General features: G+C 38.2%; 1 protein-coding gene across 3 annotated transcripts in view; it reads left to right on the top strand.

Annotated features, from left to right (window-relative positions):
• RANBP9 (RAN binding protein 9) overlaps positions 1-13,374 on the top strand; it is a 39,571-nt gene that overhangs the window by 7,308 nt on the left and 18,889 nt on the right. For all 3 annotated transcript variants that reach the window (XM_080582714.1, XM_080582715.1, XM_080582716.1), the window contains exons 2-3: positions 1,577-1,688; positions 13,202-13,254. In XM_080582714.1, coding sequence (XP_080438840.1) covers positions 1,577-1,688; positions 13,202-13,254 — 165 coding nt within the window. The remainder of the gene's footprint in view (positions 1-1,576; positions 1,689-13,201; positions 13,255-13,374) is intronic.

The following is a 13,374-nucleotide window of genomic DNA, read 5'->3' on the forward strand; positions in this document are numbered from 1 at the left end:
GTAACACACTGAGGCAAGCTAGTTCTATCAGAAAACCTGTGTGGGTTAAACCTAATCTCAATGACTAAAGAGTTTGCTGTGCTAGCAAAGTTTTGCATGCAAATGCAATCACGGTGAAGTGGAGAGATTTCCTTGTCTGGCTATGTTATTTGTTAAGAGGTGATGGGTGCTAGCTCTACAGCAGAGAAGCATTTGCTGGTTTAGCAACATTTACACTAGAGGGCTCTGTAGCTAGAAGTTCAGTGGTGTAGGTGAGCTGTGCCTGGTCTTTCTGGCTGGCTAGGCCATTTAGCATTTTTCTGCAGTTTCTTGCTTGCTGTATGACTGGACTTGCTGCACGTGAGATGTGTTTAATCTGTGCCTGAGCGATAATTCCAGTGTTAACGCCACTGGGAAGATGGGTTGTTGTTTTTTTGCATATGCAGACTGATTGTCATCCAGGTGCAGTAGGCCTTCCTGTCTGGGCTGGAGTGCTGAGGCCTGAGTGGTTCGTACAGCACACTCAAAACAGCATCTCAGATCCACATCACGTCTGGGCGTGGGATCTGCATGGATTTTTTGTATGGCTATGACAATCCTGTGCCTGGACAAACTGCCTTACTATTGAAATATCTCTTGCCAAAGGCCAATATACTTTCCACCTTAGTTTTTTTTTTTTTTAAAGGTATGTCCTGTGATCCAGTGCGTGACTTCCACACAATAGCTGAGGGATTTTGATATGCCCAGGGAAGACTGGGCTTGCTTGAACAGGTCGCTGGTACAAGAAGTCAACTGGCCAAAAGCCTGCTTCCAAGTTGTGTTTGGAACAAAGGGCTGCAAGGAGGGTGATGCATTTGGAAAAAATCACTCTTAGTGGCTTGCAAGTGGCTCTTGGGTTTAAGTTGAACATCCTGAGAGTAGACAGGAGCAGGCATTGGGCATTTTTGTTGTAGCAGAGCAGACATTTAGTGAGATTTATTTAAAAAAAAAAAAAAAAAGAAAAAAAAAGTAGGAGCTACATTAACTCAGTTGCAGGCTGTAATGTTAATGCTGTCCTGAAATAGCATTCAACAAGTGGAAATGAATTACAAGTCATACATTATATGGAGTGATTGATGTTTATTCTGAAAGACTTGAGAATAGACTTGAGTATATTTTCAATAACTTGAAGACTAGGTGACAGTAAGCATTGGAATAAACTTGGTTATATCATTGTTCAGTCTGTAAAAAAGAGTAAACCCTGCGCGTTTGAGAAATCATGCGGTACTTTTAAAGCCAGGTAGGCTTTTCTCAGTTGTATTACTTAAAGCAGTGAAACATCATTTGCTAGCTTTCTTCTAGATAATAGTAGAACCTCTTAGAGTAATATGTCCAGAATTTCTCGTAGCATGCTTAGTTGCAGTGCATGTGCCTACAATGGAAACTTAATTTTGGAAGAAAATATTCTAGCGTAAAAACAAGGCTAGCTAGAATACTGTAAATTTCTTGCCCTCATAAGCCTTTCGTTTTTGAGTAGTTGGTGTGTGTACTTTTTGAGTCATCTTCTGCAGTTACTTAAAATACATTTTCATTATTTTGAATGTAATTTCTTTTTCAGGTCATGGGAAAACTCCAAAAGATGCTGCTTCTGTTCGAGCTACACATCCTATACCTGCGGCCTGTGGCATATACTATTTCGAAGTCAAAATTGTCAGTAAGGGAAGAGATGGGTAAGCATTGAATACATTAGTAATTAATTATTACATGAAATACTGTCTCACATCATCTTTCTTTCAGTCAACAGATGTCTTTGGTATCAGTGCTTTTTTCATATCTTAACACTTTTCATGTAGCTTAATTCATTATTCATGAGAAGTTGCACTCTGATATTTGGTTAAGTGAGTTGGCTGTAGTATTAATTATCCACAAATCAGTGTACACAATAAATATCATAATAACATCTTATTTTCTCTTGACAGAGAAGTTGGGGATTGAATGACATAATTTGAGCCTGCCATTACCTTTAAGGGTGCTTTTTGACTACATGGGTTTACAGACTTGTAGGTAATTTTTGGAAAGTGTTTAGGGTGTGTAGCAGACAAGCTTATCTCCGCAGTGCAGGCTTTTCGCACATGCCATGTACATTTAAAAAAGGAAAATTAACCTTAAAGCTACTTGTTAGTGGACAGTAGTAAGAATGAAGGGTAATGCTCTGAATGGATACCGCCATCCATTTGAGGAATTTTGTCACTATAGAAAGAACAAGTTGGTGAGGGAGTATAGCTGCCGTTTCCCAGAATCCACCTGAATTACCAATTTGTTGAAGCATAGGTGATAGACAAGTTTAACTCTGAGGCAGACAGAATCTTATCCATGAAAGTCTTTAAGCGCAAATAGGGTCTTTGCTAGAGCACTTCAGTTTCTTTCACTTCTTCTGGCACAGAGTGTGTTTTAATCCCAAGGCATTGATTACGTTGCCTGTGTAGGCCTATATGAGCAATACTTCTTTGTAATAATACGCTGTAGTATTTACTGTGGTACTGCTTCAAGGTTCCAGTTAGGTTTGAATGTCATTGTCTTAGGTACTGTACATACACGTTGAGGATACTTATGTCCTGTTGCGAAAATAAATCTTGACAGAAAATAACTTTCATAGTTTTTTGGATGAAGTTCAGTACCATTGTCTTTTCCTTGTCTATCTTGCTGCTGTTTTACTTTCATTTTTCCAGTGTTCTATAGGTCTTCTTTAAGTCAAAAAACAGTAATCCAACTGTTGGTTATGGTATCGTGCGGGGATATTTTGGAAGATTAGCCTCCCGGTGTTACCACTGCCTTTTAGAGGTGGTTGTGATGGTTTGTTATCAGTTCTGTCCCAACAGTTTTCTCTGGGAGATTCCTTCATAGCAAAGATCTTAAACCTGCAGTTGCTTTTATCAAGGTTTGAAGACCTAAGTATTTTTAAATTGCGACAATAGTAATTAGTGTTTCAGGTAATGCTTTGCTGTCAGTTTTAGGAACAACTTTTTTGTTTTTGCTTTTTTTTTAATTCCTTAAGCACCTAAAAATCTGACCTGTTGCTGGCAGTGGAGATTTGTATTGTGATAGTTAAGTAGAGATTCATATTATGATTTCCTAGTGATGCACGTGTCTCTTCCTGAAACACATTTGTGCTGAATTAGTTTAGAAGCTTTTTTGAAATGATGTTCTTTTAAAGTGCTGCTCATGTGTGTACGGGGAAGAGGATGTCATTTTACCGAACTCTTCTGACTTTTCACCCTTAGACCTCTATTTGTTGCTTTTAATCACTTCTAATGCAGAAAGCCATTCAGGGCAATCCTGCAAAAGTGGAAGTCACCTTCAAGTAAAGAATTTCAAGATTTTATACTTGAAAGGGTTAATTTTGAGGTGCACATAGCTCATACTTGTGAAGTTACCTGCCAAGAGTGTTTAAGAAATCAGAGGGATTTTTTTTTAATTCAATGGCAATACATTACTACCGTGCTTCACTCTTGTGACCTTTTCCTTCGGTGTCACTTTTTGCAATGTCATCTGTGTAATGGACCTGCTCATTTTTTACCTTATGTAGGATATTATGGGTGCTAGGGAATACTATGCACCAGAGCCAAGGCCAAGTCTAGTTTAGGTGGTGAAGAGCAGGAGCTGACATGTGAAGCCTCACTGGATGTGTCTATCTCTAGACCTTGCTTTCAGGACCAAGAGGTCTTTGACTAGATGCAATGCGGATCTTGTGATTCTCTGTTCTGCTGCGTTCAAACTAATAAATTCTTCTGAAGTGAGTAAACTGGGGAGTATAATGCAGGGGCATACAAGAATGTCTACAGAAATCAGTTTGTCTGATAGGGTTTATTAGTTCTTTCTCACTCCCTGTTGTGTATCACCTGGCTGGGTCCATGCGCAGTCTTATATTTCTTTTCTTCTTGGCATCTGGTAATGGGAACAGAGTTCACAAAGACCATACCTGTAGGGGAATAGCTTGTAACTAATATGGTCAGTTACTTCAAATGCCCTTACTGTTGCAAAGCATCTGTTCTCAAGACCTGAGCCTCACTGTGGAAACACAACAGACTTCTTTTATGGTATTGTTTAAAATAATAAATCCTAGACTACCAGAGGCAACTCGAGTGTCTGCAAGCTTCAGTACAGCTTGCAACCTTCATAAATGCCAGTGGATAATATGATACTGTTTATTTGGGGTTCCCTTTTGGTAGCGGCATTTACTTTTTATATTTGTTTTTATAAGCTTAGCTTAAAGTATTTAATCAATGAATTATGTTATATGGGCAAGTCTAGCAGCATTTATGTTTGTTTGTGTACTTTGCTTAGCATGACTTGCCTCAAATCATCAAAACCCTTTTACAAAAAGCCTAGTCTAGGAGATCTATTTTTTTTGTTACTGTGGCTCTGATTTGGAATATGATTTTGAATATCTCATAATTCCTCAGCAGTCATAAAACTGATTCCTCCTCCTCCAAAGGAGCACAGCTGTTTGTAGTATAGGGCATAGACTTGACATGGCTTCAAGTGTGGCATCTTGTAATTGTCTAAGAACAGAATTGTTTTCATTACACTAATGATTTAAGTCACTAAATTCTGTATGCATTTGGGGATGACAGTCTTGAGTAGGAATTTGAAAGTGTGTAATATATTAATTTTGTACATGTTCATAATGATCTCATTATGAAGTTCATAGGCGTTATGGGCATACTGAAGAAACCATGAAGGTGGTCTCAGTAGGAAATAAGAAATAGATATGGAGGTTCATGTTGCAGAGCAGATGAAGAGTGAAGTTGGTTTTTGATACTAAATGAGAAGTGATAGGGCTAAATAACAACTGATGGTAACAGATGAGAAAAAGGGAAGTGAGAATGATGCTTAATAAAAGGTTGAAATAACTTTCAAACAAAAACTGTCTTGGTATTTGCACAGTGTTTGGCGTGAAGAGTCGTAAGATCCTTTATGTGCTGCTACAGTACAGATATGTGAAATAATTCGTACTTTTTTTAGTTCTTGTTAAAAGTGCTAACCAGCTGTCATGTTGTTCTGTAAATATTTTCTGTTCTGCATTTCTTCAATTTTCTTCTTTAATTTCATGCCTCCTTTTGCAGTCTAAGGAGCTCTCTTTGTTTACATTCTCCTTTTATATTCTTTTGCTTTGTTTGGCCTCATGCGAAGCATTATGGACAGGGATGTGAGTGATTAGAGATGATAACAGCAGATGAGTAATGGGTGTAGGTAAGGGGAATAGTGCTAAGGTGCTGATTAGAAGGCATGGTAGGAAGAAGAGTATTAACTGCAATAAATTATGCCTGGATCAGTATTGAAATCTCCAGTTAATAAAAGCATATTAAAAACAAAACAAATGTGTAAGTCAAATTAAAAACATACAGCTAGACATAGTTGTAGCTTTAAATTAGGCCTTCCTAATCTCATAACAGTGTTCATTTGAAATTGCTTTATCGGAGAACCAGAGGTTGTGTATGTAGGCTCTTTCTGTAATTTCTTAATATAGTTCTCAAAAGAATGAGACAGGCGTTGTGTGGCTTTTTGTGCACAACTCTGGATTTAGTTTCATCCAAGTTTCTAGGGTGGAGGCTTAATTATACCAAACTACATCAGTGGTCTAGGAATGGATAAGAGCAAGGGTGTGCTAAGTCCTATGGACCTGTTCTTGTGACTTGGAAATCAGTTACAATACTAAACTTACTGTCTCCTCACTTTCCAAAAATGATGACATGGTGGCCATTCACTTAGCTAGGTAGCTATATGCAAATGGGACTTCTTGCGGTCTCTCTCAGATCTTGATTTCAGTTTCCTCATGCTGCCTTTTACTGAGTTGAGATGTGCTAAACTTTCACATATATATCTCCTCTGGCTTTGTGTAAAGGGGTAATGCCTTACAGCCCCACATCTTATTTCAGATACCAGTAAATGTTTCCCGCTTTTACACAACTGAAAGACATTTGCATGATGCTCTCATAGTTTATGTAAAGTACAAATGTTAGTGGCAGTTTCTCAGGGCATCCTTCTGGACCAGCGTAGAGTTGCCTCATCTCTCAGTTAAGAGTCTGTGGGCTTTGCTTTGCGCTCCTTGGGCACACTGGGCATAAGCGTACTCCAGTTCCACTTTACAAGGGGCTGCATCAAGGGCGTCCGCTGGCCACCTGGCTTCCAGGAGCAAAATGCTGTCCTGACATTTTACGTTGTAAACAGCTTGTGTGATTTACTGCATCCGTTTCTGCAGGAATTTCAGTCCTAGGCTTGTTGATTCTTGTAATAAATCGCTCCTTTTCCAGTCAGGGCAGTGGTTTTCGAATGTTTCCAATTTTTATTCTAAGCTGTGGTTTGAATGCTTTGTGGTGATTGAGCCATGAGAAGAAGCAGTCTGAGCAGTCACTGAGGTCTCTTCCCTTGTCCCAGTTTGTAACTGTTTGAGTTAGTTACATGATAAACCTGATCAGGTAGCTCGTTCTCCAAAAGTTGGCCTCAAGACTGAGTTGTTTTTCAGCATGATTAGTGGTCGGTATGTCTGTTTGTATGGCTTAATGAGTAGGTATGGCAGCATAAGAGAGAGGGACTTGAAGCAGAAATGAGCATCTGCCAGGTAGGGAGGGAATGCTACTTTTGGTCATGGTACTGGCCCAATTAGTGCTAGTTGCTAGCGATGGGCAAATGATACAAACAAATGTCATTTATTTCTCATCAGTCTTTCATGCTTTTAGAGCCACTGAGGAAGATGTACACTTAAAATGAAAAATCCTATGAGCAGACACTTTTTTAAAAGAATGAAAATAAGAGTTGTGTTTAGTTGTCTGGAAGGGGAAAAAAAAAGCTAAGTTTTGAAAGGCTTTAGTCTTTTGGCAGATAGGCTAGCTTACACTTCTGAGAGTGTGGTTGTTTAGTCTGTAGTGTGGTCATACCGATGCAGATCTTCTTGAACAGGCTTTGTTGCAGGTGTAAGATCCTCTCAGTGTTCTATACTAAAATAAAATGTTACTACAGCAACTCGTGCAACTATATCAGTGTGGTTTTTTGCTAGTGTTGTTGATAAGGCCATAGGCATCTGTAGGATTATGGCTGTTTTTAAACACTGTCCATACAATCAGTCATGTTTTGGCTGTATTTTGCAGTAAGCATTGTGTATGTGGTGAGGCGAATGAAGAACTGAGTGACTGTAGGTGAATGAAGTAATAAGAAATAACTATCCAAAGCAAACAAATAACCATCAGAATTAAGTTTCTGTTTCCATGATACCCATACCTATGGTTTAGCCTGAATTTGAATGTGAGTGATGTGTATTTGAAGCCCTAGTGCTTTGCTGTCTTTTAGAGCACATGTGTAAATCTTTAAACAGAAACCATGCTTTATTGCAAAAATGTTGCTGGCGCAGCAGGTTGGCTTTTCCGTTTAGCATCCAGTATGCCCGTGTTCTTGTTCACAACAAATGCGTAAACCAATAAACAAAACAGAGAACATCTTCAATTGCTGTTTTGTTTTTTGTTTTGTATGCTACTAATCTAACATAAAAACTTTGTGTGGTCTTAAGATCTATTTTTGTGATTTTGTTATGTCCTCAGAAAGCAGTTATTTGTTACCACAACAGTCACATGTTACCAAAACATGCACACTCACTCTCTCTCTATTTATATGTTGTTATGTCTTTGGGCATTACTAGCAGAGTACTTGTGTATGAAGTAGAATCTGATACAAAAAAAGTCTGAAGTAGCTTTCCTTCGTTAGTGCCTCCTTTTGAAATACAGCAGCTGCCAGAGGAGATCTGATCATGAAACAGCAAGTGTATCTTCTCTCAAACTGTAGCAATACCTTTTTTTCTAACCTGAGAATAGGAGACAGTTACACTTCATTTCCAGTTGTCAAATGTCTAAATGTGGAAGAGGATTATTTAAGGTTTGTGGTTTTTTGGGCAGAAATGCATGGAACTGGAACAAGAGAGGGTTTTTTTTGTTGATATGGAAAGTCGAGAGAATGCTTCGTTACTTGGTTGCTGCTCCTTGCAAAATCTTAAGATAATCCTTTCTTAGAAGGTTCAATAACATAAAAAAGCGCATAGATAATAATCTTACTGACTTGCATTATCTTATTGTCTATGCTATCCTTTTTCCACAGCATGGTCACCAGAAAGGCTTTTGTGCTCAGGAAGAAATGTCACTAGACAAAAATTGTGCAACCTCAGGAATTGAGAGGGTTGTCTGAAGGTTAGATCAGTAAATCAGCATCTCTGGGAACATTATCGGAATTACAAGGAAAATGTTACAGGAATAACAATTTTGAACACTACCAGAGATGACTGACTTATTTTTTTCACCCCTCTCCATGTAGAACTGGATTCATCTGAAACCTGGGTTTATCATATTCAAAATACTGTTTCCTTGGAAACATTCCATAAAATTAAACTTGTTTGCAGTTTGAAATGAAAGACTCAAACTGTCTATGGCATATTTTGAAACATTTAAATAGAGAAAAATTTAACAGCTCATATCTTATTGTGATTGTGCAGACAATAAGAATCTTGGATTAGCATATTCCTACAAAACTTAAATGCAGACTAGCTCTGTTAAAGATGAAATTTAGATACCTTCTTATTGTGCTGTATTTCTGACCTTATAGTGCATTATCTGTAAAGACAGTGTAAAAAACTATAGGAGGAAGTCCTTGCAAGTCAATCTGTTGTGTAGGCCCTTAGAATATGATGTGGTCTTACAATTTTTACAGATGTTGCTGTTTTTTCTACTTCTACCCTTTTCTAAGATATTAACTCAGTTATCAAACTGCAGTTGTTGTGTAACTGATTTGTTTCGGTGGTATAAACATCTTTTGGTGCTTGGATTTCAGGTCACTTTCTTACAGGTGTTATGGATACGGGGGTTTTACCGCTGTATGGTGTTAGGTTCCTTTCTTTATGGCATGTAGGAGATAAGATACAAGCTTGATTATTTTCATCATCACCAATGTAGCTCGGATTTCAAGGCATGATGTAGCAGTTCTGCCAGTTAAACTGTCATTAATAGAGCACACAGGCCTTGTGAAAGTCAGAAGGAATTTGACTCTGCAGATAGCTTACTCATTTCTGTAGTAGGGAGGCTGTTACATTTTTATCATTACTTAAAGTTATGCTAAATCATTTTGCTTCTCTTAAAAATAAAGTGTGAAATATTTGCTTTTTAAAAAAAAAAAAAACTAGGGACGTGGTAATTTAACACTTAAACTTATCTACAGCCACTAGTGAGCTTTGCAAAGTTACTGTAATTTGCTAGAGTTCTTGAGATTCTGGATTCCTCCTTATGGAATGGGGGGGGGCATAGTATTTAATTATTCTGCATCCTGATTATTACCAACATTGAGATTGAAAGATCTTTCATACGCCGGCCTTACAGTGACTAAAAGATCTTCCTGAAGAGTTAAATGCAGAATTGTGTGTCTTTTACATGAATTGTTTACTTTTTTTCTTATATTTTAGCAGTCTCCATTTGTAGACCATCCCTTCCTGCTATTTTTTCCTTCCATTTGTTTCTGCTGCTTTTTATTTCTCACAGCCTATTCAGGCATCCAAGCAGAAACTATGGGCTCCAGCAAAAATGTGAATTTAGCTCTTTGAATGTTAAGATACTTAAGGAGGAGTTATTGTGAGCTTACTGCTTCTCATACTGCAGGGAAGCACAAGCTTTTCAGTATTAGTGGAAAAAAATACCATAATGCTTGTATTTTTGGCATTTACTTTAGTTTTGCTTTGTGGTAAACAGTTGAATCTTAATTTTAAACTCTTTGTTTTTGTAGTGTTCCTGAAAATTTGTGTATGTATGACTTGCAGCAGATAAATGTAAATAGAGGATGTGCTGAGACATTAAAATAGCAATCAATACATCTAATGGACTGGAATAAGAATAGATAAAATCTGAAATGAAAAATCAAGAGTATGTGCTCTTGCTTTCTTGGTCCTTGATATTAGTTTGGCTGTGCTTTAAATCAGGTTTCAGCCCTTGTCTCTCCAGTCTCTCCTGGGTTGATGTCAGGCATTCCATGACTAGTTTTACATGTCGCTTGTGGTTTTATCAGCTGAGGTAAGACTTGAGCTCCTCAGTGAGGTGATGAGCAGCCGCTGACAGGCCGAAAGGCACGGCGAGAGGGAATGCTTGCAAAGGGTCCTGGGCCGATCGGTCTGTTTGCCAACGTAAGTAATCCTGCTGTCGCTGGGCTTTGAGGGCAGAGAGCCGAGGTGGAGGCACCGTGCTCAGGTATGCCGGGAGAAGGGCAGGGAGGCAGCACCAGAGCCACACCATTGTTTGCCCTCTCTGGTCTTTCAGACCACGCTCTGGGTCGTGCCTGGCTTGGGAAGGAGCTACGTGTCGGGGCGAGCACCCCTCTTCGTGGTCCTTACACCTACACTCCCCGGGGCCGCCATTATGGCGTGCCGCGGCCTACGCGGCCCTTCGTGGGACAGCTCCGCTGGAGGTGTGTGAGGCACTGACTGGGAACAGCCTGGGCCTGCACGGTGCTGCCGTGGCTGCCCTCGCTCTCCTGTGTTTTTAGCATGGACTAAGGGAGGAAAATGTAGGTGCATAGCTCTGCCAGGGGTTTTCTCCTGATCCTGAAACCCTGGGGTAGGAACCTTAACGAGGCACGTAGGACAGTGTGGGTAATGCTTCCCACTGAAATTTAGCAAATACGAGCTAAACTTGTTTAAAAAGCAAACAGAAGTTTGTTTAAAACTGAAGGTTAAGTATCCCAGGAAAAAAATAAACAGCAGTTACATGTAGCAGTTTGGCATAAATGTAACTTCTGTTCATGAATTTTATAGCAGCTAAAACCTGTGTGTCATGATACTGTTCTTTCCCCCCCTCAATTTACAGTGAACTATATCTTGTTGAACATGCGATGAAATACCATCACCTACAACAAATGCTAAGTTAGCCTAATTGCTCAGCATTTAATTTTGTTAACTTCCAAACCATAAACGGTAGCCATTCCTTTCTGCTTTTGAAAGGTGTCTACAGTAAATCTGTCAATTAGTTAAAATGTTTTAATCCAATTTCCCTCGAGTTTCTATTAACATTTCATCAGAGGCATGGTATTGTATTCCACATAGCCTTAAGTGAATCCCAGGGAAAAAACATGTACAGTAAAACATCCTTCTCCTTGCTCAGATGCTGTCATCAGTGTTCTGGTCACAGCCAGTGGGCAAAAAGTCCTTACTCCTGGCTGTGTAGAATTTGGTGGATATCTTAAACAGTAGGTCCATCTTTCCAATTGTTGCTGAGTTAAGAGGGGGCTCAGGTGATACAGTGTCTTCTGGGGACATGATTTAGCGATAGGACTGGGAAGGTCAGGCTGACTTGATGATCTTGATAGTCTTTTCTGACCTAGATGGTTCTGTGATAATCTAAGGGAAAACATAGGAAGTACCAAAGTGTTACCTAGGTGATCATTTTCTATCTAGCATTTTGTTTTTGTATAACCTCAGTCTTGTTTTTACAAGAATACCGAAATGAAACTTGGATTGTGTTGAAGGCTTTTTTTTTAATATGACTTGGTTTGAAAGGCTTTTTGTGTTCAATAGTAATCTAAAGAAAAAAAATGGCTTAAATTTACTTATAGGAGACTTTACGATAATGGATTCTCAGTCTTTTACATGAGAATCCTTCATGCATCAAACTCTATACTACCTTAATAATTCTACCTTTATGTTTTAAGACAAAATATATGGTTTTCCACTTGTTGCTTTCATTTATGATTGTTTTGTTGACTCTGAAGTAGTGGTGCTTCACTGATGTCATTTAGTGTGCAGCAAAGACTAATCCTTTTGTCTGCTGCCCTTTGCTTCAGCTCTTCAGTATCTCTAAGTGTAGTATCAGTAGTATATGTTTCTGAGGTTCTATTTCACATTGTTGGTATGTTGGAGGATGAGAAAGATGGGTATCATAGTTAATATTATCCGAGGAGGGCTTTGTAAATATCAAACACAGAAGCAGGCAAGGTTACCATTGAAGGTGATCAATATAAAAAGCAGAAATCCCTTTTACACAATTAAGCATAGGACCTTTGTTTTTTCCTGCTCAGATTCATTCTATGTGGAACATTTTAAATAGCAGATTAAATTATGTTTACTAGTAGAATAGTTGCATGAAAATTGCAGTTTTACTAGATGAGAATACAAAGGTCATGCTGCTTGTTGTAAAGTGTTTTCAAATTGGCATGGTGGAATATTTTTTATACAGCTTATTCAGCACTTTGTGGCAAATCTGTGTTAATTTGAACTAGTGTCACAATTATTTGCATGTTTTGATAATCTAGGAAATGTTAAGCTTAGGTTATGTTTAGATGTTTGTTTTAGTTAGTAGGGTCTTTTGTTTTGGGGATGCTAGTAAAAGCCTAGCTTTTCATTGTGTTGTTTTTCTTTTGGTTTCCAGTCATCTTGGTCACGAAGTGACTTTTGATTAACCAGCAGAAGTAAAACTGATTTCACTAACTTGAAATAGTGTGATTGGAGGGGGGGAGGAGGGAATTATTCATTTTGACCTTCCATTATTTGCAATTAAATTGTTAAAAATGGTACTGGACACTGACTTTATTAAAACTGCTCTTTTTAAAGTTGTTTTTGTGGACTTGAATGACCTAGCAATAACTTGTTTAGAATTGAGGTTACTGGTCAGTAGAACAAAGATATTTTCCCTCTTCAGTTTGCCAACAGATTTTTAATAGCTAAGTAACATTACTGGTAAATTTCTTGAGATAGTATTCTGCTCCATGACCTAGGCTTTTAACGTTTTTGTTTGAACTTTCCATAAGTGTCATGCAAAGACGGATTTTACTGCTGAAATTATGCACAGTTTTCAATGTATTTTGTTACTCATTCCAGATTATCTGTAGAACTGACTAGGTACATTGAATGAAAATGTGATTAGGCCACTTTCTTCATTCATGCTCTAAACTTTATGGCTACCATCAGTATTCGTTATAGATAACCTAGGATGCTTGAAAGAAAAGAAAGTTGTCCTCCCCTTCAAAGACAGAAATTCTGTCTATAGTAAACTTAGTATATATACCAGGAGTGACTTTTTCTGTTCAGTTCTTTTGCAGTTGTGCCAGTATTAAAGGACCTCTTAATTGGTGTATGGTTAATCAGCACAATGTTTCTTGACAGCATCCCACATATATGTATGCATTTTTGTAAGAAATGTAAATTTCTTCTGTTCTTTTGTTTTTACAGTTACATGGGAATTGGGCTTTCAGCACAGGGTGTGAACATGAATAGGTTACCAGGTATGTTTTAGTATTTATTACATTTGGTAAGTTACATATTTATTACATTTGGTAATTAATACAATTAATTTTGGTTTGAAATATGCTTAAGCTTGATAAAATGGTTCTGGTAAGCACCAG

This window comes from Anser brachyrhynchus (assembly GCF_964034855.1).
Source record: "Anser brachyrhynchus genome assembly, chromosome: 2".
NCBI lineage: Eukaryota > Metazoa > Chordata > Aves > Anseriformes > Anatidae > Anser > Anser brachyrhynchus.